Consider the following 18658-nt stretch of genomic DNA (forward strand, 5'->3'; position numbering starts at 1 on the left):
ATTTACCCTCTTCTTCTAACTATCAGCATTTAATTCTTTTCTATAATAAATACGTAACAATTTTACAATAAGCAAAAAAAGTGCTTTTGATTCTGTTTTGAAAGCCAGTCTCAGCACAGAGAGGACCTGGTGGAGGCAGACGACCCCAGACTGACTCTCTGCCAGCCTGGGTAAGCAGCCCACCAACCCTTGGTGACTGCCTTGCCTCTTGAAGATCAGGTCTCCAGCCACTATCCCCCAAATCACTGGCCAGTCCCGAGTCCCAAGGCCTTTGTCGCAGCGGACGCCATTCAGGGTGCCCCTGCCTCCCGCCCCAGGGTGCAGTGAGCTACCTGTGCGTGATTCATGGTCTCGATGGTGCTGTCATAGGCCGAGCGCAAGGAGGCAAAGCTGATCAGCACATCCACCTCCGGGTGCTTCTTCATGGCATCAGCCATGTTCTTGAAGACGGGGATCAGGATCTCCTTGTGACCCCAGTAAAACTTCTGTTTGTGGTCCCCACTGTGAGGAAGGCAGAGGAGGGATCAGGACACTCTTAACCTGCCAGGGCTCGGGAGGGGCTTCACCCGGAAGGCAGAAAGGCAGGGTCTGCCTTCAAAGAGTTTAGTCTGTGGGGGAAAAAGATCCCCCAGGAACATCGACCGCCCCCGTCTGGGTTGGGCAGATGCTTCTCGGGCAAAGGGGACAAGCCAGGGCTCGCCCAGCTCTGTGCTGCTGCTGGAGGAGATGGGATGAGGATATCCTGCTAGGCGGCCGCGTCCAGCCTCCCTACTGTGCGCGACTCACGTGAAAGGGTAGACCATGGCAGCCACCGAGGGCTCGTCGCGGGAGCAGACGTAGTCAAAGTCCAGCATGCCCTGCACGGCCCGGGTCTGCATGCCCCACACGATGGCCTTGGTATGGCGGCTGAAGAGGGTGGCGCTCTTTCCTGGGGGGGCAGAGACACAGCGAGTACACCCAGAACACACCCCCCGGGGGCTGCCTGCCAGACCCCTCCACGCCCCACGTGGGCGCCGCGTCAAAACTGCAAAGGAATGTCAAGAAGACGGAACTCTGACAACGTGGGGGAAGAGGCACCTAGATTTCTTCTGGAAAGAGGTGGCAGAGAGCGCAAAATGAACTGAGGGAACCTGCCTGGCTGGCAAAGGGCTCAGCAGTGAACAGACAGCAGAATTCCTACAGGACCTGCTCAACTTCACAGGAAAGGTGTGTATATGCAAATGACGGCTTGATCAATTCTTTTTAAAGTCACCAGAAAAAAATGTTAAGCTCTCCCAATTTGGGTGACCGAAAGACTTTTTATTTTTTAAACTTTTTTTTGGTGGGGGTGCGTGGGCATGCAGGATCTTAGTTCCCCAACCAGAGATTGATTGAACCCGTACCCCCTGCAGTGGAAGCACGGAGTCGTTTTGTTTTTTTGGTTTGTTTTTTTTTAATTTTATTTATTTGTTTTACAGCAGGTTCTTATTAGTTATCTATTTTATACATATTAGTGTATACGTGTCAATCCCAATCTCCCAATTCATCCCACCACCACCCCACCACTGCTTTCCCCCCTTGGTGTCCATACGTTTGTTCTCTACATCCGTGTCTCTATTTCTGCCCTGCAAACTGGTTCATCTGTACCATTTTTCTAGGTTCCACATATATGCGTTAATATACGATATTTGTTTTTCTCTTTCTGACTTAGGAAGCATGGAGTCTTAACCACTGGACCACCACGGAAGTCCCCTGGACTTTTTAAAATTAAAGTATAGTTGATTTGCAATGATGTATTAATTTCTGCTCTACAGCAAAGTGGCTCAGTTATACATATATATATTCTTTCCTATATTCTTTTCCACTATGATTTATAAAAGGACACTGAATAGAGTTCCCTGTGCTATACAGCAGGACCCTGTTGTCTACCACCAGACTTCAAACAGCTCCCCAACAATCCTTATCACCTGTGAACTTGGACATAAGCCAGCTCGGGACAGGCTCTGAATCCTCTTGATTCTAGGTCAGCGTAGGTCCAATGAAGAGGTCTGCTATAGCCTGATCCTACCTGAGCTTCCACGTGACCTTCTCCCCACACCCTCCTCCCAGGTGGCTCTTTCCTGCTCAGAACAATGCTCTTGGACGGGCCGGCAGGAAAGGGGCGGAAAGGGGCGGGGCGGCAGGAAAGGGGTGAGGGGAAGTGCACTCCTGAGCCGCCACCCCAGACACGCAGGTCACCTGACCCTCCTGCTTTCTGCTGGAGAAGCGTAGCCCACAGGGGGCGTTCTCAGCGCCCCCAAGGAAAATAATGCAGAGAGCTCAGGGGCATGGGTATTAATTAACCTACTGTACTAGCACAGGCTTGGCTAAAAGAGACCGGTTTCCCAAGGCACGTAAGATTCTCATCCCTACGCAGCTTTGCCTCTTCCATCACAGCCATAAGCTTCTCACGACAGAAGGCTCCTGCTGGTGCAAACACCCGGGATTTACCGTGCCCTGGACCCATCTGGGCTCCAACGAGACATGAGCTCACAGATCAAGGGAGGCCGCCTAATCCACTTCCCTCACTTCCCAGTCCCAGAAGACTGAAGGCCAGGGTTGCCAAATGACGAAGATTGTAGGTCATCTAGCATCAGAGCCAGGATTCTGTCCTAACGTGAGATTAGGAGCTCAACTGTGCAACTGAGGAGGGATATAAAGCCAGCCCGGCCCACCACTCCCCCTCCTCGGGGAGCCCACACCCCCAAGAGTCAGCAGGCGCGCATGTGCACATACACCCCGCCGTCCACCTGAGAGGCTACAGAAATCAGGACAAGGCCTGCAATCTCTACGAACCCACCCGCACTTCCAGCTCGAAAGGGGGCGGAACTGGAGCTCTCAGAGCACAGAGACGGCAGAGCTGAAGGTGGCGATCCTCAGCCCAGCAGCAGCCCAGGTGGAGGCCCCAGAGAGAACCTGTGCTCCGGGGCTAAGCCCCCACCAGGCTCCTCCACTGGCCCTGCTGTCCTGGCCCAGTCTACCCTCCCTTCCTGATCCACCGCCATCCTTCCTCTCCCACGTCTCAGCACCGCCCAGGACAGTAAGACTAAACCCCACCTCCAGCCTCCGCAGCCAAGAGCTCTCACTGAGCGTCTGCCCCCGTCCCTTCTGTCCTTCTGCGCAGGGCTCAGCCTCAGGTCTGGTCTTTTAGGCAACAGTGGAAGCTGCCAGAGGTAGGGGAGGAAGGGCTGCTTGACCTTGCCTAGTTACCCCGTTCCTCTTCTTAGCAAGGAGTCAGAGGTCATCATTACGAAACCCCCCTTCCCCAGAGCGGGGCATCTCTCACCGCTGTCAATGCCAAAAAGGTAAATGAAGGCCCTGACACTTTGAACTGATTCACCTATTCACCTCGGTCAATAGACGAACGTGTCCAAGTGTGTGTGAGCACACAGAAACTGTCCCCGCTAAACAGTGACCTCACACACCAGACAAAGCCCAGTCCCTCCTCCAGATTTACTGCACACCCTTCCGGGTCTCTCTCTCTCCTTCTCCATTCTGTCTTCCACCCAAATCCCAGAGAAAGCTAAACTTGTCTCTGGTGCCGGGAGTCTGGGATGAAGTCGGCGGTGGCGAGGCTGAGGTGGGAAAAGAAAACGAGGACGTCACGGGATGTAGATGAAAACCAGGTGGTCAGTGGCTCCCCGCCTGGCCCGCTGGCTCTGCCACGCCCCCTTCAGGTTCCATGGCTCCCTCTTTCCCAGGAGGACCCTCCCTGCTCGGCTCCACCCCACCGTCCAAGGCTGTGGGCCTGGCTCTTGCCCCCCCTGCGCTCTCCACCCCCTCCCACGTATGGAGTCACAGCCCCGCGGCAAGGAAAGCGGGGGCGTGAAATAAGCCGGGGCGGGAAAGAAAGGAGAGCGAAGACTAGGACTTGGGGCAGGCCACACCACGGCAGGGACAGAAAGGAGACCAGACAACACTGCAACCCACCGGGGACCGGGGAGACAAAGCACACCGTAAGACTGTAACCCGCTAACAAGCCACACGCGGAGCTGGGGGCATCCTACCTTGCGGGGATCTTGGACCTGGGACTGAATCTGTCAAAGAAAATGACCAAGGCAACTGAGTGACCCGCTGATGGCTGGAGGCTTTGGAGGGAGCGGGTGGGAACAGGGAGGGGTCCACGGACAAAGCCTTGCAGGGCTGCTGCGCTCACCGTCTCTTGTCTGTTCACAACAGACAGGAGCAAGGCCAACAGAAGAGAGACCCCCGATGAGCAGAGTGGAGGCGAGAAGGGGAGAAGGACCACAGAGCGCAGAGAGGAGCAAAAGCACCGAGGCTCGGAGGGTGGGCTGAACACCAGAGGCCCAGGCCCTGCAGAGGGACAGCGGGCCCGGTCCCACCCTCTCAACCTGGTGTGTCCCCAGGAAGCACAAGGAGATGATTAGGCCGAGGGACTGGACCTGTCATTCTGTGCTGTGGACAAAGCTGCCAGTTTGGGGACTGCAGGGCGGCAGCTTCCAATCTTGAGTGCCTGGAGCCGGCGTCACTATTTCACAAGATGCCTTAGGCACGCTCTGTCCGTCCCAGGAAGAGGCCGCACAGCCCGTGTCAGCCCAGCGGTAAGTAACACAGGTTACCTAGTGCTGGTCGCAAGGGCTGGCGGGCAGGGATCACGTCTCTGATGAATCACAGGAGGGACAGACAAGCAGGCAAAGCACAGACGGGCTGGTAGACAATGTGCGCCCTTGCGGTGGGCTCACCGGAAGGGAATGTCCCGGTAAGAGCCCCAGGATGGTTGGGGGCGTGGGCGCGGGAGTTCTCTGCCGTTCTGAGCTTTGGGTTCCTGCCGTCCACTCAGGACGAGAGTCTGAGGGACCCTGCCCCCACCTGGCATTTCTGTAACCCTGTCTCCTCCGCAGCCTCCCTGCCCAGCTCACACACCCCACAGAAGGGGGCGGAGGGGAAGACAATGGGGAGTGGGGTGACCCAGGTGCAGCGTGGGCCCTCAGCACCAGGAGAGCCCACGGGGAAGGCTCCAGCCACCACTTCCTCGTGTCTGTTCCCATCCCAGGCACCATGCCCCAAAGCAAAGCCCAAACCGTTTTCCATCCACCTCTGCTGGCCCAGCGGGGCCCAGGAAGGGAAGGGGACAGGAGGGTCCTGAACCTGCTGGGAGTTACCTAGAGGCACGGCGGGCTTGGCCTTCTTTGCAGGTGCCACCTCATCAGCCCTGGACTCAGAAAAAGACGCCGTCCTGCTGGGGGCTGGAGTCTGGGGGGACAAGGAGAGAGAAACAGTCGCAGGGAACAGCTGGAAGAAAAGCTACCGGTCATTAAGGCCCCAAAGAACTCCGGTAACAAGAACTGTGCCCAGCTCTGTTCTCTACAAGCTGCTTCCAAAAGAACTATTTAACAACCCTCCGAGATAGGAATTAGTATTGTCCCCAAGCTATAGGTGAGCAAACTGAGGCTCTTGGCGATACCCACCAAGTTCCCTCCCTTGAACTCAGGTCTGATTAAAAAATCCCTGGTCTTTCCATTACACTACCTTGACAGGGCAGAAAAAACTGGCAGAGATACAGAAACCAACCACATAACTGCCTTCTCCCCATACCTCCCCAATGCCCCCAAAAAGCTGGGGACTGTGTCCAGGATGGGATTGGATATGAGGGGCGACTAAGATGACCCTTCAGGCTTTACGGCAGAAGAAGACTGGCACCTACCGATGTGCTCCCGCTGGCGTTGAGGAGGAAGTTTGCAGTGTGGGCCGCCGTGGGCGGCTGATTGGGGATGGGCCGATGGCCCAGGGCCATGCCCACAATGGCCGTCATGTGAGTCTCGGTGCCAAAGACATGGATGGGGATCCCAGTGGTCTTCCCTGTGAGGGACGGAAAAGCATCCGTGGTTCAAGTCTCCTAAGAAGTGCCTTGCAAGGAAGGCCACATGACTCTGGCAAGGCCCCTTTAGAGCCCACCCGATGTCTGGCGCTTTCTGTGCAAGCCCAATTATCCCAGGAGAAGTTGGTGGTCATTATCTTTACCACCAAACAAAACTCTGTAAAGGTCACCTGCCAATAAGAGCAAGAAACAGCCTTACAGACACTCTCCAGTGACCACAGGTATCATGAGAGCCTGCGCCCCTCCCGTTCCCCGGCTCTCCAACCCCCTCCAGATTTGTCGCCCGTGGCCACCACACTGCAGCCACCCAGGCCCAGCCTCTGTTCCTCAACAGCCGGGCTCCTTTCCCCAGGGCTCTGGCCCTGTTCCTTCCTCTGCATGGAGCGGTCACCTGGCTGTCACTCAGCTCAGCTCAAGCGCCACCTCCTGGGAAAGGCCTTCCCTGACCTCGACAATCGCTCCCCCCGACACCGCCCTGCCTGTGGGTCCCCACCAAACAGCCTCTTGTTCCAGCCGCTGTTTACTTGTTCGTTGTCCCGTGAGTTTAACGTCCCAGGCATGACTGAGCAACATTCACCGTGCTGTTCCGAGGGCTACGTCCATGGCAGGTCCACGGTTTCAGGTGAAAACTAGGACTTGGTACCACTTCAAGTGATCGAGGTGGGTTAGTGTTTGCCATGGATATCAGATTTGGGAAAATGGGAAGGTGGAAAGGTTCTGTCTCTCCAGTTAGAGGGCGTGATCACCGAGCAGAAGTGTGTCATATCCTCCTCACCCTCACCCCCCCGCCCCACACATAACTGCTCTTAGCAACGGGGCTGCGCTGCACTCAAGACCAAAGCTGCTGGTTCTATCAGGTCAACTCAGGGAGACCCAATCGTAGTCCTCACTGACGTGACGTGGTCCCCAAGTTCTTGACAGCTCTGAGTCTGAGGTCTCAGGAGCCTGCACGAGACGCCCAAAATGCAGAAGGAAGAAAGGAAACCAAAATGGACCCACACCCTCTCTGCCCTCAGCTCAGTGAGGGGCAACTCCCTCCGGTTCTATCAATTACCGGACCCCTCCCTCCATCCAGGCCACCAGCGGTCGGGGCCTGGACACTTACCACTGTCTCCCTCCCCCGCCCCCCAGTCCAGGCCACCACTCTGCCCTGGAGGCTGCCGCAGCCTCCTAGGTGGTCCCCCTGCTTTGACCTGGCTGCCCTCTGGTCTTGTCTCCACCCACAGCCTAAACAACCTTCTCAAACCTAAGTCAAATGGTGTCACTCCTCTGCTCAGTCTTCCAGCCGCTGCCAGGGTCACAGCCAAGTGCCCACGGGACCTGTTCTAGCCCCGTGCATATCTGCTCCCTCGGCCTCTCTGCCTCCATCCCCGGACTCCCTGCCTTCGCTCTCCTGACCCCAGTCCCTCAGCCCTCCCAGCTGGTCCTACCCCAGGGCCTTGGGACTTGCCCTTTCCTCGGCAGACAGTCACCACTGACTGCTCCCTCCTCCAGGTCTCTGCTCAAATGCCACCTTTCTGGTCAAGCATTCTCCGATTGCCTCATTTAAAACTGCCGTGTCCCCTCCCACAGATGCTAGATGCACAGATGTCCCCCCCTTCCCCCTGCTTGTCTTCCTTCATGCCGCCTGACGCTGCAGTCACCGTCCTCAACTGCACGAGGGCTTGCTGCCCGTCATCTATCCCATGTGGCTGTGACCCCAGGGTTCAGCACAGGGCCCGGCACACAGCAGGCCTTCCACAATTATTTGCTAAACGAACAGCTGAATGAAAATGCCTTCCTACCCATTCTGAATTTAGGTTTCGGTCAGGTGCTCTGTGTCAGGAGGGCACAGAACAGCAGCAGAAGCAAGCTGCACCTCCAGAGGCGGGTGGGAGGGCACGGAGGCATTGGAAGACTGACTCTTTCAGGAATCCCGAGGAGGCGTGACGCTCAGGGTGGGAGAGACAGAAAAGGTTCCCCATCTTACCGACTTCTCCCATCACCCGTAAGCCCTCCTGGTAGTTGGGGCCACCTCTTCGGACAAAGATCGTGACCTCATGCTCCTTCAGGGGGCCCTGGTAATCTCGAATTGCTCTCACGATGCCCTGGAAGCACCGAGGGACAACAGACATGTGACTAGAATGAATGCAGCCAGAAAGCAAGCATTTATAACCATGGGAAACAAATGTCCCCGGGCGTAGATTACAAGGGCTGCTGGGAGTTCCCTGGTGGTCCAGTGGTTAGGATTCAGTGGCTTCACTGCCGCGGCCCAGGTTCAACCCCTGGTCGAGGAACTGAGATTCCACAAGCCGTGCGGCACAGCCAGAAACAAAACAAAACGAAAAAACCAGGGCGGCTTCTCACAAAGCACAGCAGGCCCTGGCACTCAAGAATTTTACACGTGTTGCACACACAAGCGACCCAAAGGCCCAGGACAAGCAGCCACTGTTAATGGTGCTGAGGTGAGAACATGGGGCACCCAGCGGTGACACCCCTCGATGCGCGGGGTGCTGGGCCTCCAATGCCAGCGGGGCTTTGCTGGTCTCTCTTATCCCATCTATAATCGTTCTTGTTCTCTTAGGGCAATTTTGGGGGAAACTCTATACCGAGGTCCTATGCAAGAGTTGTCAGGGTGATCAGGACATAGTCTACTTAAATGTCAAAGTCCTACAAAAGCTTCTTCAAGTGATTTGGGGGAAAAGCATTGCAATGGGTATCAACTGTGGAAACGTGGGAGCATGTACAGGTGTGGACCAGTTTTGTCTCTCCAGATGGAGGGCAAGTTTACTGAGTCTAAGTTCTGTCGCTCATGGCATTTCACAGGAAGCTCTACACACAGTTCCTGCTCCAGACGTAACCGCCCTTATTGACGGCACTGCCTTTATTACAGGCTGCTCAGAAGTTAAAACAAAGCTGCCGAGATTCACCTGTGTCAGATTTGTTTGTTGAATCAGGTCCAATTAGGGACCTGTTTTAGGCAGGACTGGCGAGGCCTGGTCCCCTCCTGGTCCCCTCCTTCTCGAGAGCTCAGACTTTCAAGACTGACATTTATTTATGCTGCGGTACGCGGGCCTCTCCCATTGTGGAGCACAGGCTCTGGACGCGCAGGCTCAGCGGCCACGGCTCACAGGCCCAGCCGCTCTGTGGCATGTGGGATCTTCCCGGACCGGGGCACGAACCCGCGTCCCCTGCATCGGCAGGCGGACTCTCCACCACTGCGCCACCAGGGAAGCCCCATGCATTATTTTCAAAGCTTATGTGGTACTACCAGATGGAAGACACTCTTTTGAAGGGCTTCAGTGAGCACCTGACAGGACGGGATAAGGGGCCTCCTGAGGCGGCCCCCTTGAAGGGGAGGAGCCTCGAGACATGTCAGCTGTCATCCTTCTTGACCGGCAGTGGCACTTTCTTTAAACTGGGGCCCACGCCCCTGACCTGTGCACAGGGACCCAGGCTGACGGGCCTCTGGCTGGATGGGCAGGAGCCCCAAGGCATCAGACACTTCCTCATGCCCACCTTTTGGAGAACGGGCAGATGACTGGGAAACAAAACCACTAGGAGGTGCAGAGAAGCCAGAGTCTTACAATGGAGTGCTGGAAATGAGATCAGTCAAGCCAGTTTTTGAAGAATTGGTCCTGAAAGCGGGGAAGGCAGAAATCCCCCTTCTCCCCACACTTCAGATGGGAGAATTATGGCCCCGCGAGGGTCGGCTGCTTGCCCAGAGACACACAGGTTCGGATCCAGATCCATCCCAGTGTCTTGTGCATCCCTGGGTCAAAAGGCCCTCCCCGGACTGGGTAATTCATGGCAACCTGCTTCTGTCTCAAACCTACTTGCACAGAAACTTCCCTTCCCCGCTCCCAACCACCCCCCCCACATTCCCCTGCAGCTGGTTACCTTGAATGTGGCGGCCACATTGGTGAAGTTGGCAATGCTGCCTCCGATAATGAGGATCTTGCCTGGGTTTGGAGCAAGAGAAGTCAAAAAAGGGTTAGAAAGGTAGACTTGGGCATCATACCAGAAATCCAGCTAAGGCAGTGCTGTCTCCCGAGTGAGCGTCCCCCAGCTGTTAGGAGATACCAGTGCAGAGGCGGGGGGAGCAAGCTGGTCTCTCCTAATGCCTGTTCAGTGTCATCAGCTCAACTCTCCATAACCTATGCCACCAAGCAGGTGGTTAATCCAAGCCCAGAAAACGTCAATTTCTTTTTCTGGCTGTGCCGCGCAGCTTGTGGGATCCTACTTCCTGACCAGGGATCAAACCCAGGCCCTTGGCACTGAGAGTGCGGAGTCCCAACCACTGGACAGCCAGGGAATTCTCGAACCCACAGAATCTCTACATCATTCCTAGCTGGCATCTAGAAACCCAGCTTGGCATTTGGATACCCCTGGTGGGAATCTCTATCTGGCTCAAGGGAAGGGGAATTGGTATCTGTAGTCCCCAAACACAGGACAGGTCATACAGGAAAGCTGGGAATCACACAGCCCAGACAATAAACGTGTAAGTGAGTCGCCAAGAACCGCGTTCTAGCAGTCAGCAAAAGCGTGCCACCACCGCCTCCCCCCTTGCACCTGCTCATAGGGCTTTATATATCCATCCCTTCCTCGCCCCCTCGGAGCCCCCAGTCTGACAGACCCTGTCACTGCCCATTGTGCAGTCAGGGAAACTGAGGTCCAGAAGTTAAATAACTAGCCCCAGGTTGCAAAGGACCAGGAAAACCGTGGTGCCTCACAGCCCAGCCAAAGCTGTTCCCACCGAGGCCGCTGGGCTGTCCCGGGGAAGGAGCGTGTGTCTCACCATCGGGGTGCTTCTCGCGGGTCATGAGGGAGAGGATCGTCTTGGCATAGTCATAGGTCTGCTGCTCGCTGGGGGCGCCCGAGTACTCCCCGTAGTTCGCTAGCTCGTTGACACCCCCTAGGTCACAGATGGTATCGCTGCCAGGGAGACAAGGAAGTCAGTGCTGGCTCCAGCTTGAGTGGCAGAGGGTGGCGGCCTGGTGCCTGGGAGGCCACGCAGACGCCCCTGAAGCCTTGAGGCCGGGCAGCCTATGGAACTGACCTCTCGGACCTCAGACCCTCAAGGCCCAAACAAGTCACACTTGAAGGTTAACTGTCCTGCATCAGACTTCCCCGGGGGGGGTGGGCATCCTCCCAGCCCTACCCAACACTTTTATGAAGTGTAAAAGTATGACTATTCATACAGGCACTACGACACCCGGAAGGACACCCACCGTGGTGACCTGGTAGGGGGAGGGGTGGTGACACAGCCAAGCAACATTCACTTTCTGGTTCGTTTTCCGTTATTTGTTGTACTTTTGCATGGACCACATATCACTAATTATAAGAATTGTAACTAATAACTTCATTTTGAAGCAAAGAAGAAGGTTGCAGAGACACTGTGTAGGCCCCTCTGGGATGCCCCACGAGTTCTGCTCTGCACCGAGGGGGGAAACTGGAGACCCCGAGGTGAAGCGACTTGATCCAGGCCACACGTGGGAAGCCTAGGTGGACCCAGCCGCCATCCCCTCAGCAGCCCTCTCAGTCACCTGTACACGACAGAGGCGCCACCTCCGGCCACCATGGTCCAGATCCTCCCCTTGGGGTTCAGCAAGGTCAGCTTCAAGCTTGCCCCACTTTTGGCGTCCAGGTCTGCGATGTAGGCTTCCTAGGGGCCAGACAGCAACAGGTGGGCCCTGGGGGCACACCCTTCACCAGGTCACAGATCCCAGGACCCCTCCCCTTCTCCTGGAGTCATATGAAGAGGTCCTCCATTGCCTTCACAGCGTCAGGGAGAAGGGGTTGTGCAGGGCCTCATGTGCCTGGGACAAAACGTGATGCCGTCTCCAAGTACCAAAACCACCCACAGCCAGTCACCGCCTGGAGACAAATTTCCCAACTCCTTTCTCTCAGACTTCAAGTCCTTGGCTCTCTGCCCAAGTCCCAGGCCTCGCTATGTCACTCTACTTCTAGCACGGCCCCCACTCCCAGCATCTGCCTGCCTAGCTCATCCCCCCAGGCCCCATCCCTCCCCCCAGCCCAGCCTCTTCCCTTGAGCTGGGTTCTGCCACACACGCCTGATCCTGTGGCGAGGACCTCTCAGAGGATGGGGTGGGAAGGAGCAATTAAAATTCTCAGCAAGCGGCCGAGAGAACTACCTTCCTGACAGGATTCGGGGAGCCACTCAGAATTACCGAGAAACAACACATCAGGTCATGAGCCCAGGGAGGTTGATTGAGAGGAGAGCCTAAAAGGATCTCCGGCCGGGAGTCAGAGGCTTGGCTGACCCCCACACCCTCCTCCTCCAGGGTTTTAAAAAAATTAAATGGCTCTTGGCCTTCCTTTCCTGCCAAATACATAGCCCACAAGGGTTGCCAAATGCTCATAGGAGATCAATCACCCCGCCACCCCGCCGGTCCCCCTCACTCTCCATCTCCTCCCCAAACCAGCCTTACCTCTGGATAAGCCTCCCGCCCGAAGGGGGGAGGGAACTCTATATCACCCCACTTCACTTTGCAGATGTAATCGGCGGTGGCGTCCACCTTGGCTGCCAAGTCAAGGACGTAGACGCCATCTTTGGTCACTACTTTAAGAAAAGAAGGGGCAATCAGACATGGGCCCTAGCAGAGATGACCATCAACCTCCAACCCCCTCCAGACTTCCCCACACACCACTCCCATGGGGGACCACCCAGGCCTAACGACTCTCTAGCTCAACAAGAAACCAGATTGGTCCTTATGGAGACACAGCTTTTCCCCCATTCAAGGAAAAACAAATTCTACGAGACCAGTCCCCGCTCCCTGACCTGTAGGTAATAGGGCAGGAACGTCTGTTTCAGTTGCCATGGCAATTTTTAAGCATTTTTACAAAATGCTATACTCCATGCCTTAAATGTCTAACTATTCATCCACCACAACCCTGCTATTTACCAAAAAAGTGTTTAAGGCACAGTCGCTAAGGCCCCTGGGTGCACACACCAGGGTCTCCTAGGGTCCAGCGAGAAGTGGGAAGCCGTGGGCTCACTGGGCCCCCCAGCCAGCAGGATTCATTTACTGCCACCTCATGGAGTCCATTTCCCTTTCCCCCAGGGCCATTTAGCTAATTAAGTCAGCACAGAGCCATCTGGTCCATTCCCTAGTTGGAATCTGAATCAGGACTTTGCCCTACGAAGCCCTGGCCAGAGCCAGCCCACACCACCTGCCTCCTTGACAGCGTGAGAGGCTTCGCCAAGGTCTTTCCAGCCTTGCGGGGGTCAATGATGGACCAACTCCTGGAGGGGGAGGCGGGGCGGGGGTCTCCGAGGCACCAAGAGGAAGGTAGGGTCTGACTGGTCAGGCGGATGCAGGGGCAGCTCAGCTCCTGGTAGGACAGCCTAACCCACTGGCAGAAGAGCCACAGAGCAGAGTCAGATCATAACCAGGACTTCCCCATCACAGAAGAAAGAAAGAAACTGGAGTTGGCGAAAAGAGGAATGATTGTGGCCTCCTGAGAGCTCAGGAACAGGAGCCTGGAGATCCCTCCGCCCACGCACAGCTGTCTGCGCTGCCCCCTGCAAGTGGAGGTCTGGTCCTCGGAACGTCAAGGCCAGGGTTACCATAGCTACTGGGACTCTGCCCTGTCCCACCCCAGCAGAGATAGTTACCAAGGGGGTTGATCTCGAGGTAGGTGAAGTACAGATCCTCATAGAAATTGAAGAGGCCGGAGATAAAGCTGGCCAGAATCCTACAAGGGGAGGCAGAGAGGGACTGTCAATCCGTGGTGGAGTGGGCTCAGTAGCAATCCCTCACTGTCACTGACAGCTCCACTTGCCAACACCCACCCCGCTGACCCCTCACTTTCCGCTCCAAACCCCGCTCCCCAGACATCACTCTTCAGCCGCTGAGGCGGAAGGGAGCTGTCAGGCATGCAGCAGGCGGAGGACACGCGCCAGACAGGCAAGGGCACGGAGGTGAGGGACGCTGACGCACGTTTCAGTCTGAGCCGGCCTCCCCTCCACCCGCAGCATCCCTCCTGGGGGCGGGGAGTGGCGGTGCCTGCCTCCTGCTCCCCACCTTCCGGCCAGATGCTGGGGCGGCGCAGTGGGTGCCCAGACAGGGAAGACCACTCTGCTTTCCCCACTCTGTGCCCAGAGCTGTCGGCCTTCCCCGTTCCTCCGCTGCCACCTCCCTGCCATCCCTCACTCAACTCTTTCTTGTCTTCGGGGGCATGGACCAACAGGTGTTTCTTGATGCCCTCAAGATTCAGCTTCTCGTCCACACCAACGAGCAGTTTCTGGGCTTTGGCGTCCACGTCACCCACATCCACCCCGCCTTCGTGGTGGAACAGGACGTAGTCCCCTTCTCGGGTAGCATAGATGCAGACGTAGAACTCCTCCTCCTTACGGGGGAAGAGAGCACCACGTGGGTGAGGGGCCCAACCCCGCTGGTATCATTTCTAAAACCCCGTAGACACCTCTCACCAGGTAAGAGCAGGTCACCATCTTCCCCTTGAGGACAAGAGACAAGAGGTCACTGCCTTGCTGGCTGACGGTCCAGACGGAGCCAACGTGACCTGCTCTGGGGGAAGGGGTCCTGCCTTCAAGTCCTTCTCATCCCAGCACTGGGAAGTCCCCTCTGTTACCAGCCTTGATTCCTTCCTGCTGCAAACTAAGCCCTTTCCTTCATCTCTGGACTCCCTGCTCCGCAGCACCCTCAAACCCTTAGCACCGCGTCAGAGACTCTGGTCCCTTTGGTTCTTCTCCAGCAGCTTGATTTCTCCTTCATCATTTTAGGGTCAGCAGACACAAAGCTCCCAGAGGGAGAAGACCCAGCTGGGAGCCACTTCACACATACCTGAGTGTGGGGGACGAAGGGTTCGATCAGAAAGTTCTTGAGGAAGCCTCTGGCCTTGCCAACCTAGAGATTGAGGGAGATAAAGCTTAGACCAGAAGGCATGTCTTGCTCGCGGGGCAGGAGGAAGGATCGCCCTCTGGTCCCTCCACCTCGCCCTCCCATCAGAGGCGGGGCCCAAGCACTACTGCCACAACACCTGCCAGAAAGAGATCTTTCCAGAAACCAGGGCAATGGGCTCAAGAGGTCTTCATGAGATCTCCTCTTCCACCCACCACCTCGTGCCAGCTACACTTCAACACTGACCTCACACGTTCTTTCCTGCCTCCTCTGGAGGATGATAAATGGGCTGCAACATCACCCCGCCCCCAAAGGCAGAGATGAGGAGCATCTCCCCCTCTGCTGTGCCACAAATTAAAGCGCTCAGACAAATCAAGGCGATCTATCCCAGAGCTCAGGCAGGGAGACCCAGCCCCAGAACATGAGTCTAGGCGCAGGGGATGGCTCGGAGTGGGGAGAGAGGGGAGCTTGACAGGGAAAACTTTTCCACACAGACTTTCCCGGCTGAGGACAACAGGCCTGCAGAGCTAATCAGTTTGAGTGGGTCCCTGGCAGCAGCCGAGGCGAGACAGCCCTCATCCCTCCCAGCATGTCCCGAAGCCCCCGCCCACCCATGCGTGCGTCATTGCTGAGTCAGGACCAGACAGTGATCCATCAGAGGTAATGAGCTGCTCCTGCCGGGGTCAACGCTGCTGCCAGCTCACAGGTCCCTGACATCCCCCTCCCAACAGACAGCTGAGGAGAAGGAAGCATGAGGACCTCCCTGGGGACACTGCTCAGCCCCCAACCCTGCTGTCCTCTCCCCAAAGGCCAGGGGGCGCAAAGGTCAAGATCCCTCTGCCCCCGGGCCTGTGTATAACATCAAGGATCCCTCTTTACCCACGAGAGCCAGAAACTGGGAAATTAACAGGAAGAGCCAATTTGAGGAAGGCCAGTAAGAAGGAAGATGGCTCCATCACCATCTTCATCCGACTCCCGGGCAACCAAGTTAGAGAACAGCTCAACCCTGGTCCCTGGTCACCCCAGATGCGACAAAGCCAGGTGTGGAGAGCACATCCTCCCCAGTGTAAGCCAAGCCTCAGCTTACTCCCTCCCTTCAGTTCTCCAGCTCCTTTTGGGAGAAGAAAGAGAAATGCAGTTTTATTTCTGGGCATCACTTAGCCTTCCTAAGCCATATTTCACTTTAACTATCTCACCTACAGAGTTGAAATGGATCAACGAGCTGGGGGAAGGCAAGAATTAAGTTTACTCTTCGGTATTATTGTTTCCTCCTCCTAGGTTCTTGGCCCAAGAACGTTTCTGCCTAAATGATTCTGCATCTCCCTTCTGCAAGTTTTTTTTTTTTCTTTTTTTACCCACCCGCTTATATACGCAGGTCGTGACAAGCTACCCTACCCTTTCTGGAGATTGAAAAGAAAGGAGTTCCCGGAATAGCTCTCAGAGTCCCATCTCCACTACTGTTGTTAAAGAAACAGACCATTTCCGCCTGGCTCTCAGATTGTACTGGGGTTACCTGTACAGCACACCTTGCCATTCCCCGATAGGGGAGCTGGGAATGAGCACCAAGGTGGCCCTGCTGCCTAAGGCAGCTCTGCTGGGCTCCTGCCTTCCCCAGGCTGCAATCTGACCGGCTGTGGGGGTGACCCACAGTGCTGATCTGGAGGCGACCACATTTGCTTCTGTTACCACAGCACATCCACCCCGATCCTACACCCAGACTCACTGTGGCCTCCTGTCCCAGCCGTGGCTTCAGCCAGGACTTGACTCCGTCCAGGGTGAGGTTGACCCCAACTAGGCCCAGCTTTCCACGCCGTTTGATCAGCTGGTCTGGTTTAACCACCAAGCTCTGGAATAAGAGGGGTTTGTACTTACAGCAAGGAAAGATAGGGTAGAGTAAGAGGTGACAGTTTGGGGACCCAAAGCACAGCGTAGCCTGGTGGCTTCCAATCCACTCCACCCCCAGAGCGAATTCCACCCAACCTTCAAGGTCAACTCCCAGAAGCTTCCCTCACCTACCCCGGCCAACATCTTTCTTTTAACAACCAGGAATCTAAAGCCATCCTCATCCAGGATGGAGTCTGGCAGAGCAGGTGCTCACTGAATACGTGCTGAATGAGTAAGTGATTCCCTACCCTCCCTATGTGGTATCTTAGCTTCATTCAACTCCTCAGAATGTGGACTAGCACCTGTGTTTCAAAAGAAAGAACGGAGACAGAGCCTTGGGGTGACAAAGGACCTTTGAGGACATCTGGTCAACCCGATCCCACGGTTTGAACCCTGTCTATGAGACCAACAAGCAGCCCCTAGCCACTGCTCCCACACCTCCAGGACCAGGAAGTTCACCGCCTCCGGAGGCAGCTTGCTTTGTGGTTTGGGCTGCCTCATGGTGGGAGGGCACCTGCCTCCCTGAGCGCCTCCCCCTACTGGTCCCAGTCCCGCCCTCTGGGACCTGCCAAAGAAGTCTAAGCTTCCAGACACCGTCCCAACTACAGCCCTGCAGAGACCTACAGAGAGGAGCCTGTACTCCAGGGTGGATCCCATCAGCCATTCTACCCTCAGTACAGCGTCACACTTCCTCACGGCCCTGACATATTCCTGAATAGGGTGGGTGTTTTTCAGTGAGCAACTACCAAGTGCCAGGCAGCACACTGAATACTTTCCAGACATTGTTACTCATCCTTAAACTCAGTGTTTGAGTGTTATGCCCATTTGACACATGGGAAATCTAAAACTCTAGCGAGGTGAAATGGCTTGCCCCAGGCCACAAGGTTAACATGTAGAGAGCTGCCATCTGAACTCCGGTTTGTCCAGTTCCAGTCCAGGCTCTGTACGCCGTGCCAGGGGACCTCAGCATGCAGGGCCCGGGGCCAAACACAAAACGTGCTCAGCCCCCTGCACCCTGCCCACCCACGTAGACCGGCCGCCATCCCATGCCCCGGGGGGACATCTCCAGCAAACAGACTGCTTTCTCTTCCTGGGACTCTGGGCCTGGAGGAGGGGCTCAGGCTGGGGGGGCGGGCTCACCTGGCTGAGCAGCCACGGGTGGTCCTGCAGCAGGTGGGCCCAGTCAGTGTCAGGGGTGACCCGGGCATACTTGAACCGGTTCTGGATGGCCGAGGTGGTGCAGATGTACTTGTAGAGGAGTTCTTTGCCTGTCTGCTCGGAGATCGCCTTGGCCGACATGGCTGCGGAGGGCCCTGCTCTACCTGGTGCGGTGAGAGGGGCTGGTCAGAGGGGGTGGGGAGATGGAGGTGCTATCTTCTCCAGCAGGGCAGACCCACGCCCAGCTGCCCCCAGACTATAAAACCCGATCTCAGCGCTTCTCCGAGGGAGAAGAGGGCCGCCCCAAGGACAGAAGGAAGGGAGATCTCAAACAGCGCTTCTCACATCATAGGAGGAGGATCGGGAAATGATGGTGGAGAAAAACAAGGGTGGCATTTATTTCCCCAGGGACTCTTGGCCTCCACCCCCTCTAGGAAAACTAGCTCACCCGAGACCACAGTCACCCTGGCACAGAGGAAGCCAGGAATAGCAGGGATGTGACCCAAACCTGAGTGCTAGTCCCACCCGAGGTGGACATAGAGACACTGAAACACACCCTTTGGTTCTGTGACCTGTGGGGAACACGGCCAAACTGCGCAATGCTGGTCTTACACGCCCTCCACGTTTGGTCTCCCCGACACCCAGACTCACCCACTTCACACTCTTATACACATCACCAGCCTGAAGGCTGGGCGAGCAAGTCTACTTAGCCTCACGCAGGACCAAGCCCCCAAGGAGCAAAGAGGAAGAGTCACGTCAAAGCCCATTTCTCCCAGGACACTAGACTCTTACCCAAGTTCAGAGCAGAAACAGGCTGGGGGAACTGTGACTTTCAGTGCATCCCACCCACCCCACTGAGTCATCCAGCTACTAAGTTAGAGCAAAACAGAGGCCT

At 56.2% G+C, this 18658-nt stretch overlaps 1 protein-coding gene across 1 annotated transcript in view; it reads right to left on the reverse strand.

Moving 5' to 3' along the window:
• Nucleotides 1-18658, reverse strand: part of ACLY (ATP citrate lyase) — a 43143-nt gene that overhangs the window by 19814 nt on the left and 4671 nt on the right. Inside the window, exons 2-16 of the mRNA XM_079726360.1 lie at nt 17746-17927; nt 16445-16567; nt 14665-14727; nt 14019-14209; nt 13476-13555; nt 12289-12419; nt 11383-11501; nt 10635-10771; nt 9737-9798; nt 7827-7944; nt 5684-5838; nt 5142-5232; nt 4026-4055; nt 787-928; nt 333-501 (exon numbers count right to left, since the gene is read on the reverse strand). Of these exons, the coding sequence (XP_079582486.1) occupies nt 333-501; nt 787-928; nt 4026-4055; nt 5142-5232; nt 5684-5838; nt 7827-7944; nt 9737-9798; nt 10635-10771; nt 11383-11501; nt 12289-12419; nt 13476-13555; nt 14019-14209; nt 14665-14727; nt 16445-16567; nt 17746-17904 (1770 nt within the window). The 5' untranslated portion in view covers nt 17905-17927. The remainder of the gene's footprint in view (nt 1-332; nt 502-786; nt 929-4025; nt 4056-5141; nt 5233-5683; nt 5839-7826; nt 7945-9736; nt 9799-10634; nt 10772-11382; nt 11502-12288; nt 12420-13475; nt 13556-14018; nt 14210-14664; nt 14728-16444; nt 16568-17745; nt 17928-18658) is intronic.

Source organism: Hyperoodon ampullatus (genome assembly GCF_949752795.1).
Source record: "Hyperoodon ampullatus genome assembly, chromosome: 19".
Taxonomy (NCBI): Eukaryota; Metazoa; Chordata; class Mammalia; order Artiodactyla; family Ziphiidae; genus Hyperoodon; species Hyperoodon ampullatus.